Source organism: Anguilla rostrata, chromosome 12, assembly GCF_018555375.3.
Source record: "Anguilla rostrata isolate EN2019 chromosome 12, ASM1855537v3, whole genome shotgun sequence".
NCBI classification, from domain to species: Eukaryota; Metazoa; Chordata; class Actinopteri; order Anguilliformes; family Anguillidae; genus Anguilla; species Anguilla rostrata.
In genome coordinates, this window is record NC_057944.1 from 37,555,655 (window position 1) to 37,566,432 (window position 10,778).

The 10,778-nt window shown below is 48.0% G+C and overlaps 1 protein-coding gene across 1 annotated transcript; it reads left to right on the forward strand.

The window, feature by feature from the left end:
* Positions 1 to 319: 319 nt before the first annotated feature.
* On the forward strand, positions 320 to 9,921 carry bckdha (branched chain keto acid dehydrogenase E1 subunit alpha). Its single transcript, XM_064301107.1, has 6 exons — positions 320 to 478; positions 2,418 to 2,526; positions 3,118 to 3,279; positions 4,209 to 4,415; positions 7,302 to 7,443; positions 8,330 to 9,921. Exons 1-6 carry the CDS (start codon positions 335 to 337, stop codon positions 8,670 to 8,672), a joined length of 1,107 nt encoding a protein of 368 aa, XP_064157177.1. The 5' UTR covers positions 320 to 334; the 3' UTR covers positions 8,673 to 9,921.
* The last annotated feature ends 857 nt before the right edge of the window (positions 9,922 to 10,778 follow it).

A 10,778-nucleotide genomic window follows, 5' to 3' on the forward strand; every position in this document is an offset into this window, starting at 1 on the left:
GCTTCCAGCCGTGTGTCCCCCTTGCTCTTCAGACAGAAGTCAAGGTTTTGGAGAATAACAATTAAAAGTTTAGCCATTTAACATACATCATACCCAATCGTGTTGGAAGATGGCTGGACCCCCCAGACCTTGCTGTGGTGAGGCTACAGTGCTATTCACTGCACCGGCATGCTGCCTACCCACCCCCCACCCCCCCATCTTGTTCCTCCCGAAACCAATCCGTGAACACATCACTGGTAACAAGACAGAAAAATCTCTTTGTGCCCTTGTAACAAAGTCAGGCTGTCCTGGCTGTCCTGGCTGACCTTTGACCTTTTTTTAAAATCATGGATTAATGGTCATCCAGCATCTCTCTCTCTCATCTCTCGCCCCTCACGCGTGTCTTTCTCAGCTACCCCAGGAGACAGTGGTGGACTTCTATAAGAGCATGACTCTGTTCAACACCATGGACAGAATCCTCTACGAGTCCCAGAGACAGGTGAGGTATCAGCGTAAATCAGTGTTCACAGATTAAATCAGTATTTATAAAAGAACTTTTACATTACAGGCATTTAGCGGACGCTCTTATCTAGAGCGACTTACACAACTTTTTACATAGCATTTTACATTGTATCCATTTATACAGCTGGATATATACTGAAGCAATTTCGGTTAAGTACCTTGCTCAAGGGTACAACGGCAGTGTCCTACCCGGGAATCGAACCTGCGACCTTTCGGTTACAAGCCCAGTTCCTTACCCACTGTGCTACGCTCCAGAACTAAACCATAAATCAATGTTGACAGATGAAATCAGTGTTTATAACATAATGAAACTGCAGAGCTGGGCATTTAAGACTGTCACAGACACACAGCGTCATTTCCCTGAAGAAGGCGCTACACCGAACCGTTTGAATCTCTTCAGCTTGTCTTGACTGCAAACACTGAGTGTAGATGTTTCCTGAATGTAGTGTCTTCCCACATAATCAGGAGGGAGTTGTCTAAATCTTAAAAGCGCCGTCTTGTCAAATGGGGTACAGCTTGTATCCTGCTCTGAGCATTTACCTTAATCTGATAGTAAAAAATGAATGTTTCACTTTTTTTTCGGGGTGGGGGGGGGTAAGTTCTTCTTAAAGGGTGACAGCGACATTTTAAAACTGACCTGCACTAGTAAAGGTGACAGTGCTTGCCAAATTTGCAGTTACCACTTACAACTGGCCGTTAGAGTGGAATTCCCCCAGCTGTCCGCAACAGAAAACTGCCACTTATTTTAAATTCTGCAGACCAACTGCCAAAGCCTGGGGTTGGATGCGTCAGTGAGTGAGCCGAACCGTCTGTTCCCAGCGCTATGTATCCCAAGAGACTGGAGGCAGAAAAAAAGGAGAGGAGCTCCACCAATCGTGGAATACCTTGGTAACGACCAGTAGAGCAGAAGTGCACAACTCCGGTCCTGAAGTTTTTTGGGTCCTGCATCCTGGTTTTTGTTCTGACCTGTTTTATTTATCAGTTTTCTGACGGCTCGATAAACCACGCTGGTTTGCGCCTGCGCTTGAGCACAGTGAAATCTGTAGGACACCCTTTGCAGTCTGTGGCTGTAGCTGGCGCTTATACAAACAGCAAATAAATTACTAAAATAAAAAAAGTAAATGAGAGCAGAAGTTGGCACAAAATCCCGAAATGGATCGGCCCTTGTTGCGCACCCCTGCACTAGAGCACTGTTGATGGTGATTGGCAGAGGTGGGTAACCCGGCTTCAAAGAGTAAAAAGACTGACCATGTATTTGCGCCACCAACATGCACTAAACCAGCTGATTACAATAATTAGTTCTCCTACCATGGTGGAGAGTTATGCTAATTAGAGTCAGCTGGTTTAGTGCATGGTGGTGGAGCAAATACATGGTCAGTCTTTTTACTCTTTGAAGCCAGGTTACCCACCTCTGGTGATTGGTCCATTTTCACTGGCTGCTTCACGGTAATTTCCCGCAGAGGTTCCAGAAGTGTAGCTGGACAATATTCACCAATCACAACTGGCGTTGTTCTATCGGTTGTTACCAAAGTGCTCCGTGATTGGTGGAGCTCCTCCGTGTTGTGTGCAAGTAAGTGTACAAGTGGTAACAACTCTCCCTCTGTGATGCAACTCTGGGATCCATGGCGAGAAACTTTTTATTCCGTGTTATTGGTCGAGCTGATGATGACGATGGTGCGCAGACAGTGAGCCGTCCAACAGGAAACGACTTCGCAACCTAAACCCAGCCAGCCTCGCCCAAAAAAAAAAAAAAACACAGGATGTAGAACAATGATGCTATTGATCCACATGTACATCAGACATTAAAGCTTTTTCGAAACGGGTCATTCCCGTTGTCGTTGGAATGTTTGCGAAATCTGTGGCAGAGTAAGGTAAGGAAGGTGAAAACGTAGCTTGCTTGTTTTTATATTTTTTAGGGTCGGATCACATTCTATGCGACCAACTTTGGGGAGGAGGGTACACACATTGGCAGCGTGGCAGCTCTGGACCCCACTGATCTGGTTTTCGGCCAGTACAGAGAAGCAGGTGGGCAGCTACTTCACCCAAATATTTTTCCTTACATCCTTCAGTTCACCAGGATGTAAATTCTGGAGTGTGACTGGTCGTGCTGAGTTCCTCTGTCATTCCGTTTCCACACTGCAAAGAGAAGCTGAAGTCTCTCCTCAGAATTCCTGGGCTTTGGTGTTCCTTTGTGACATCACTGTGACATCGCTGATTAACTCCTGTCTATGGGGTTCAAGACCAAGTTCTGTTTTGAGCGAGTCAATTTAGCAAATGAGTTGAAATTTAATTTATGAATGGGGAAAAATGCCCGATATGTTCTAATGTTTTTTGTTTTAAAATGTAATAATCGATTGGATTTCAGACCATTTTCTAAATGGGAAAAAACTGAAATTCATTCAACCCCTCCAACCATAACTGTGTGTAGTGCCAAGTCTCCTTTTAATGACTGGGTTTATTTTTTAACTGAAGCTGGTTTTCAGAAATAGAGCCCTGGGTTTGGCGGTTTTGTTGAGCTTCCTCCCAGAGAACTTTGACGGCTTTTTTCGGGTGCTCAAGAGAGACGGGCTGTCCGCACGCAGCTGGCAGTGACCCTCTCCTCGCCCTCTCCTTCAGGGGTCCTGCTCTATCGGGGGTTCCCCCTGGACCTGTTCATGGCCCAGTGCTACTCCAACGCAGACGACCTGGGGAAGGGTCGACAGATGCCCGTCCACTACGGCAGCAAGGACCTCAACTTCGTCACCATCTCCTCCACCCTGGCCACGCAGATTCCACAGGGTGGGTGTCTGCCATTCAGAGACAAACCCCCCCCCCCCCCTTGTATATTGTCCACATATGAACATTCATATTCAAATCAAACACCGCTACTTACGTTACGTGTTACATGCTCAGTGCTTGGTATGTCCACAGTGTTTGTTACATTTTCAATGACGGTTACCTGCACAACGCTAGTTACATTCTCAGCACTAGTTTAGTACACAACGCTAGTTACATTCTCAGCGCTAGTTTAGTACACAACGCTAGTTACATTCTCAGCGCTAGTTTAGTACACAATGCTAGTTACATTCTCAGCACTAGTTTAGTACACAATGCTAGTTACATTCTCAGCACTAGTTTAGTACACAACGCTAGTTACATTCTCAGCGCTACTTTAGTACACAACGCTAGTTACATTCTCAGCGCTAGTTTAGTGCACAACGCTAGTTACATTCTCAGCGCTAGTTTAGTGCACAACGCTAGTTACATTCTCAGCGCTAGTTTAGTGCACAACGCTAGTTACATTCTCAGCGCTACTTTAGTACACAACGCTAGTTACATTCTCAGCACTAGTTTAGTACACAACGCTAGTTACATTCTCAGCGCTAGTTTAGTGCACAACGCTAGTTACATTCTCAGCGCTACTTTAGTACACAACGCTAGTTACATTCTCAGCGCTAGTTTAGTGCACAACGCTAGTTACATTCAGTTTCTTTGCTTTACAAAAATTGTCCCAGATATATGAGCTTTAAAAAAGATACAAGCAACCCATGCACTTTGGTGCCCTTTCAGTTTTGGCCACGACTGGCGCCACCTAGTGTCAATCAGGCCGTGCTGCACGGTGTGGGACCAGCAGTTCCTCGGCCCGGTTTCGACTCCCTCCCGCCCTGCTCCCGCCCACGCCCCCGCCCCGCCCGTCTGAGCCAGCGCTGCGCTCCTCTGTGTTCCAGCGGTCGGCGCCGCGTACGCGATCAAGCGGGCGAGCTCGGATCGCGCGGTCATCTGCTACTTCGGCGAGGGGGCCGCCAGCGAGGGCGACGCCCACGCCGGCCTGCACTTCTCCGCCACCCTGGACTGCCCCATCATCTTCTTCTGCCGCAACAACGGCTACGCCATCTCCACCCCCACCAGCGAGCAGTACCGTGGCGACGGCATCGGTGAGGCCCCCGCCGTCTCTCTTTCTCTCTCTCTCTCTCTCTCCCTCCCTCCTTCTCTCTCTCTATCCCTCTCCTCTTCGCCCCCTCTTCCCTCTCTCTGTCTCTCTCACCCTCTCTCTCTCCTCGCCCCCTCTTCCCTGTCTCTGTCTCTCCCTCTCTCCTCCTCACCCCTCCTCTCTCTGTCTCTCCTCCTTGCCCCTCCTTCCATCTCTCTGTCTCTCTCTCTCTCTCTCCTCTCTCATTTCTCTCTCTTTCCCTCTCCTCCTCGCCCCTCCTTCCCTCTTTCTACCTCCCTCTCTCTCTCCAGACACCCTTTCTTTCTCTGTCTGTCTAACTCTTTCTCCCCTCTCTATCTTTTTATCTCGTAAGGAATTGTTTACATACAGAGTATGGTACATTACAGGGAATGAAAGGATTATTTGATCTGATTAAATGTCCTGGATTATGAATATGGGACATGCATTATTCATAGTGTCCATTGTTATTTCTGATATAATATGGCCTAAGGGTTGACATCGCAGAAAAAAAAACGGCAGCTTTTTACAAACCAGAAGTTGTGATAATAGTTGGAATGAAAACCAGCACTCACAGTCCCCAGGTCTAAGTTTGGGAACCACTCCCCGAACCTGTTCTATCTGATGAACTTCTCTAAGCGTTGCAGATGTGTGGTTAGAATGTTCTTAACTGAACGTTCTAATGCTGATGTAACAATCACTGCTGTGAGTTGAAAGCATTGGAGTTCTAGAACACTGACTTAGAATTTATTTTTGGGGGGGGGGGGCATTCCAAAGAGCTGAGACACAGACTGACATGAGCTGAGGTAGAGAGTTGGTGTGGGAAGCTCAGTACACTAGTGCATCATACAAAAGGAGCAATTCTGCTTCGAAAGGGAATCCGTGGGATTGTGACAGACCAAACAATCCAAACAATGTTTAAAAAAAAATATATATATAATGCCTTGGTGGTCAAGGAAATATTCTGACGTAAATGCAAACATGGCGATTAAAGTCAATAAAAAAAAAACTTTGTAACACCAGGGTCATTGTGCGCAATGCTTCCTCATACATCTAGAACAGAACAGTCCAACCCTGTTCCTGGAGATTTTCTGTCCTGTAGGTTGTCACTACAACCCGAACAAAGCACATCGCATTCAACAGCTGGAGATCTCGCAGAGCAGCTAATTAGTGACATCAGATGTGCCAAATTAGGGTTGAACTGAAAACGTACAGGATGGTAGATCTTCAGGAACAGGGCTGGGCAGCGCTGATCTAGACTCACTCAGGGGTGGGAGAATTCCTTCCTGCAGGGTCGGTGTGTGTGTGTGTGTGCAGGTTTTCACTGTGACCAATTACACTGCCCAAATGAGCTAAATACTGCTGCTTTAACCCTTAGATTAGAACTCGTAATCTTGTAGTCTATACATCTGCGCCTCACAGGAGTATGTACTCTAATATTAATTTATTTCTTTTGAATACGAAAAGTTTTCTCCCTTTTTTCCCCCCTTGTTCTGCAATTCTGCTCATCAGTTAAGGTTGCCGAAAACCTGTTTAAGTTGAGTTAATCATAATTTAGTGGATATCATATTGTTTTAACACAATACAGGTTTGACTTGTTGCCATTTGCTGCCAGTAAACGAATGTGATGCAATGTTTATTCTATACGGATAGTTTCAAGTTTCCCCACTCTCTGCAAATAGGACCCAGCTGATTTCACCTGAATTTAATAAAAAATGGAAACTCTTTCAATTGGAATTATTTGTGATATAGTACATACAGCACAGAAAATTAAAGTATAAGTTGGTCTGACTAACTGAAATTCCTGGGATGTTAATATGGTACATTTATTTTAACGGCAATCATTGCAATTTCTGGCATAATGTGGCTTTAACAGGGTAATAAACAATTTACAGCATTGCAATATACAGCTTGTTGTTATGTTGGAACAAAGACCAACATATACAGTGCGTCATAGAGAGTATTCTTGGTAGGACCCAAATGCAGATGAAAAGTCAACAGACTAGGTAGGTACACAAAGTAACAAGAGCTTTTCATTTGACACAAAGCAAAAAATAAAATAACAATAATAGACCAGACATCAAAAGACGTGAACAAGGAAGCTGAATACCTAAACTAACAGGTGTAGAAAATCAACTAACGAGAACACACGCGCAGACGCGACACTAATACACGCAGTCAGAACCTTAACGAGCACAAGTGATACTAAGAACGATGTTCTGGCGCCCTCTGGTGGACACCAGCCAGAACCGCGACCCGGTGAGGCATCAGGGCCAAGATTGAGAAACCCTTGATTAGACCACGATAAGATGTTTCATGTTATTGGGCTAATGAAATGATTTAGACCTGAAATTGGCATGAAATCCAGAAACAGAAGCAGTTCCTGTTTGCCCATCTCTGGACAAGCACTCAGAAACACTGTACTGCTTGAATCCATGTGAATCAGTGGTCTCCAACCCTGGTCCTGGAGAGCTACAGGGTCTGCTGGTTTTCATAGTGACTCTGCACTTCATGAATCAATTAGAGCAGTTGATTACACAGTTAACTCAACTCACCTGGTGTCTTGGGTCTCAATTGGGTGCTGATTTTATGCAAACCAGCAGACCCTGTAGCTCTCCAGGACCAGGGTTGGAGACCACGGTTGTAAATATTCACACGCCAAGACTGTTCGGTCTTAACATGTATGTAGTAAGTCCCGCAACAGACTGCAGCTGGGCAACAACTTCCTGACACCGTCTGCTATGGACCAGTGTGATACGATATGAAGTGTCAGCTAGTCCCCCCCCCCCCCGCCCCAGTCTGCCATGGACCAGCTGACACTTGCATCTTGTCGTGTGCCCCACCGTCTTTGTCGCATTCTCCGTGTCCTCAGCGGGACGCGGCGCGGGTTACGGCATCGCGTCGATCCGCGTGGACGGCAACGACGTGTTCGCCGTCTACAACGTCACCAAGGAGGCCCGTCGCCGCGCCGTCGCAGAGAACCGCCCCTTCCTCATCGAGGCCATGACCTACAGGTGACCTGCCGCACGCGCTCTGCCTGACCTACAGGTGACCTGCCGCACGCGCTCTGCCTGACCTACAGGTGACCTGCCGCACGCGCTCTGCCTGACCTACAGGTGACCTGCCGCACGCGCTCTGCCTGACCTACAGGTGACCTCGCACGCGCTCTACCTGACACAGGTGACCTGCCGCACGCGCTCTGCCTGACCTACAGGTGACCTGCCGCACGCGCTCTGCCTGACCTACAGGTGACCTGCCGCACGCGCTCTGCCTGACCTACAGGTGACCTGCCGCACGCGCTCTACCTGACCTACAGGTGACCTGCGCACGCGCTCTGCCTGACCTACAGGTGACCTGCCGCACGCGCTCTGCCTGACCTACAGGTGACCTGCCGCACGCGCTCTGCCTGACCTCCAGGTGACCTGCCGCACGCGCTCTGCCTGACCTACAGGTGACCTGCCGCACGGGCTCTGCCTGACCTACAGGTGACCTGCCCCACGCGCTCTGCCTGACCTACAGGTGACCTGCCCTACGCGCTCTCCCTGACCTACAGGTGACCTGCCGCACGCGCTCTGCCTGACCTACAGGTGACCTGCCGCACGCGCTCTGCCTGACCTACAGGTGACCTGCCGCACGCGCTCTGCCTGACCTACAGGTGACCTGCCGCACGCGCTCTGCCTGACCTACAGGTGACCTGCCGCACGCGCTCTGCCTGACGTACAGGTGACCTGCCGCACGTGTGCAGGAATACCAGCTCTCTCAGTCCTCACGTTTCATACCTTCATACAATTTTTATTCATTTGTAAATAAATTTAATATCAAGTCATTTCATAATTATTGAGATTATGAGATGAAAATCTCCATGGTCCCTCCTCCCTCCCCTCCCCTCACCCTCCCCAGAGTGGGCCACCACAGCACCAGCGACGACAGCTCGACCTACCGCTCGCTGGACGAGGTCAGCTACTGGGAGAAGCAGGATCACCCGATTGGTCGGCTGGGGCGGTACCTGGCCACGCGCGGCTGGTGGGGCGAGGAGGAGGAGCAGGCGTGGAGGAAGGAGGCGCAGCGCCGGGTCATGGAGGCGCTCCAGAAGGCCGAGGGGAGGCCCAAGCCCCACCCCGACCTGCTCTTCACCGACGTGTACCAGGAGGTGCCCCCGCACCTGGAGAAGCAGAAGGGAGCCATGTGGAAGCACTTGAAGGAGTACAAAGAGCACTACCCCCTGGAGCTCTACGAGGAGTAGGGGGGGGGGGGTCAAGGTAAATAGAACATGGTAGGGGGAGGGGCTTGTCTGATGACACAGAGCCACACACAAAGGTGCCCGTATATTACAGGATATACCCGTTCTAATTAATTTTGATAATGTGTGCTATTGAGCAGAGACATGGCGGGTAAGTGCAGTGATACAGTAAACACAATAAATACAAAATAAAATGCTTCATGTTGGGACACAGGAACAGGTCTTTCATGCTGTCGTTCATGAACTTGCGCTAGAAAGAAATGGCGCTAAAATATCAATTACTGAATGAGAGGGTTAATTCAAGAGTTGAGTGCATGAAAGTTGGCATGAAATCCAAAAACGGATATGGGAGTCCTTACCCACCCCTGCTACAGTATACATACGATGTGCCAGAGTCCACACTCCTGTTCAGCAGAGACTCGGGGCGATGATCTCGGGTCAGACTCTCACCCTTCCATTTGCTGACCTTGACCTTGACCTTGACCAGGCCAAGCTGATCCCAGAACAGCATTCATCACCAATACACATTAATGAATATAAGCAAAGGGGGTCTGTACACTGGTCCACAAACAGGCCTGTGCCTCAAGTGCCAAATATCCCCCTTTGATTTGATTTTTAAAAAATAATATTTGTATTATTACAGTTGCTGTCATTCATTTTCAGTCATTAATTTAGGTGAAATACATTCTGTACAACAAGGCTGCCCAACCCTGTTCCAGGAGATCTGTCATCCGGTATGTTCTCTCTCAAACCATAAAACAGCTAGCTTCACTGTACCTCATCCAGCAGCTAGAGATCTCGTAGAGCTACTAGTTAGCAGAATCGGGCCTGCCAAATTAGGGTTGAAATGAAAAACTGCAGGACGGGAACAAGGTTGGGCAGCCCTGTTGTACCATAACTTGGTGTCACAAAACTGTTTTTCTAGGTTTGTGTACCCTTTTCTCACTGAGCACCTGTCAATCAAAAGAGCTCAGCACAGCCCTGGTCCACAAATACAAAGCATTGATAAATGCAGACGCAGTTTGTGCATCTTGAGTCGGGTAAACCTTAAATCAAAGCTGCCATTTTGCAGCAGTTTTGTTGCATAACTGCTCAGCATTTTATCCAGCATACTGTTACACAACAAATATCTGCAATCAGACATCAACGGTTTCCAGTGTTGGCCAAATTGTTCTTCATGGCTAATGGCTTTACCATCACTACTTTTAGCACCATTACACAGATTTGTACAAAAATAAAAATAAATAAATTACGGATATTCAGATGTATGATTTATTTACTTAGACACGGTACAGAGGCAAATGTACATGTAAATGAACAGACAATCTTTTAACGTGTGAACAGAAAGGGAATTACCTGAATTATCTGAACAATCTACAAACCACTGTCCATGTTTGTTGCACCACCTGCTCATCCACAGTCCAGCATGAAACGTTTCCAGAGATGGAAACAACAACAAAAAATGATTTACTGAAGAAGGGAAATTGTGTCATAAAGTCCAGTTAGGTTGGGGAGGGACAGTCTTAGCAGGGAGGAAGTGTTGGAAAGCCAGGGGTAACATTGAAAGTTGGAGAGACTAGTCCCCCACCTAGTCCCATTTAAAAACTCTGTGTGTGCAGGTTAGAGTTCCAGGTACCTCTGAGCAAGGCACTGATTTGCTTCCGTAATCCTCCAGCTATATAAAGAGCAGCATGAACCCGTTTACTCAGAGTGATAAGCCTGCCACATTTTTATCAGGTTTTTTTTTTTTTTCTTATCTTTTCTAATCGGCCACAATCAGCTCAGCAAAGGGAAGTTTGAAGGCGAAGGTCTGGTGACTCAGACACAAACTGTGTGTGGAAAGAGGGCGTAAAAAAAAGGCGTCACACTTCCCTGAACTGCCCCCTCTGAGAATCTGAGTGGTTTCCAGGCAGGAACCCCTGCGGTGTGCCTGTCGCTGCTACGGTACACCCCTGTCCTCAGGGAGCCATCGGGAGACCATATCACGCTCTGGCAACTCTGGGTTTCCTAGAGTGTGGGTATGATGGAGAGGACGGGAGGGGGCGGGGGTGGAGGGGAGGTGAGGGTGAAGGGAAGGGGAGGGGAGGTGGATGAAGGGAGAGAGGGAGG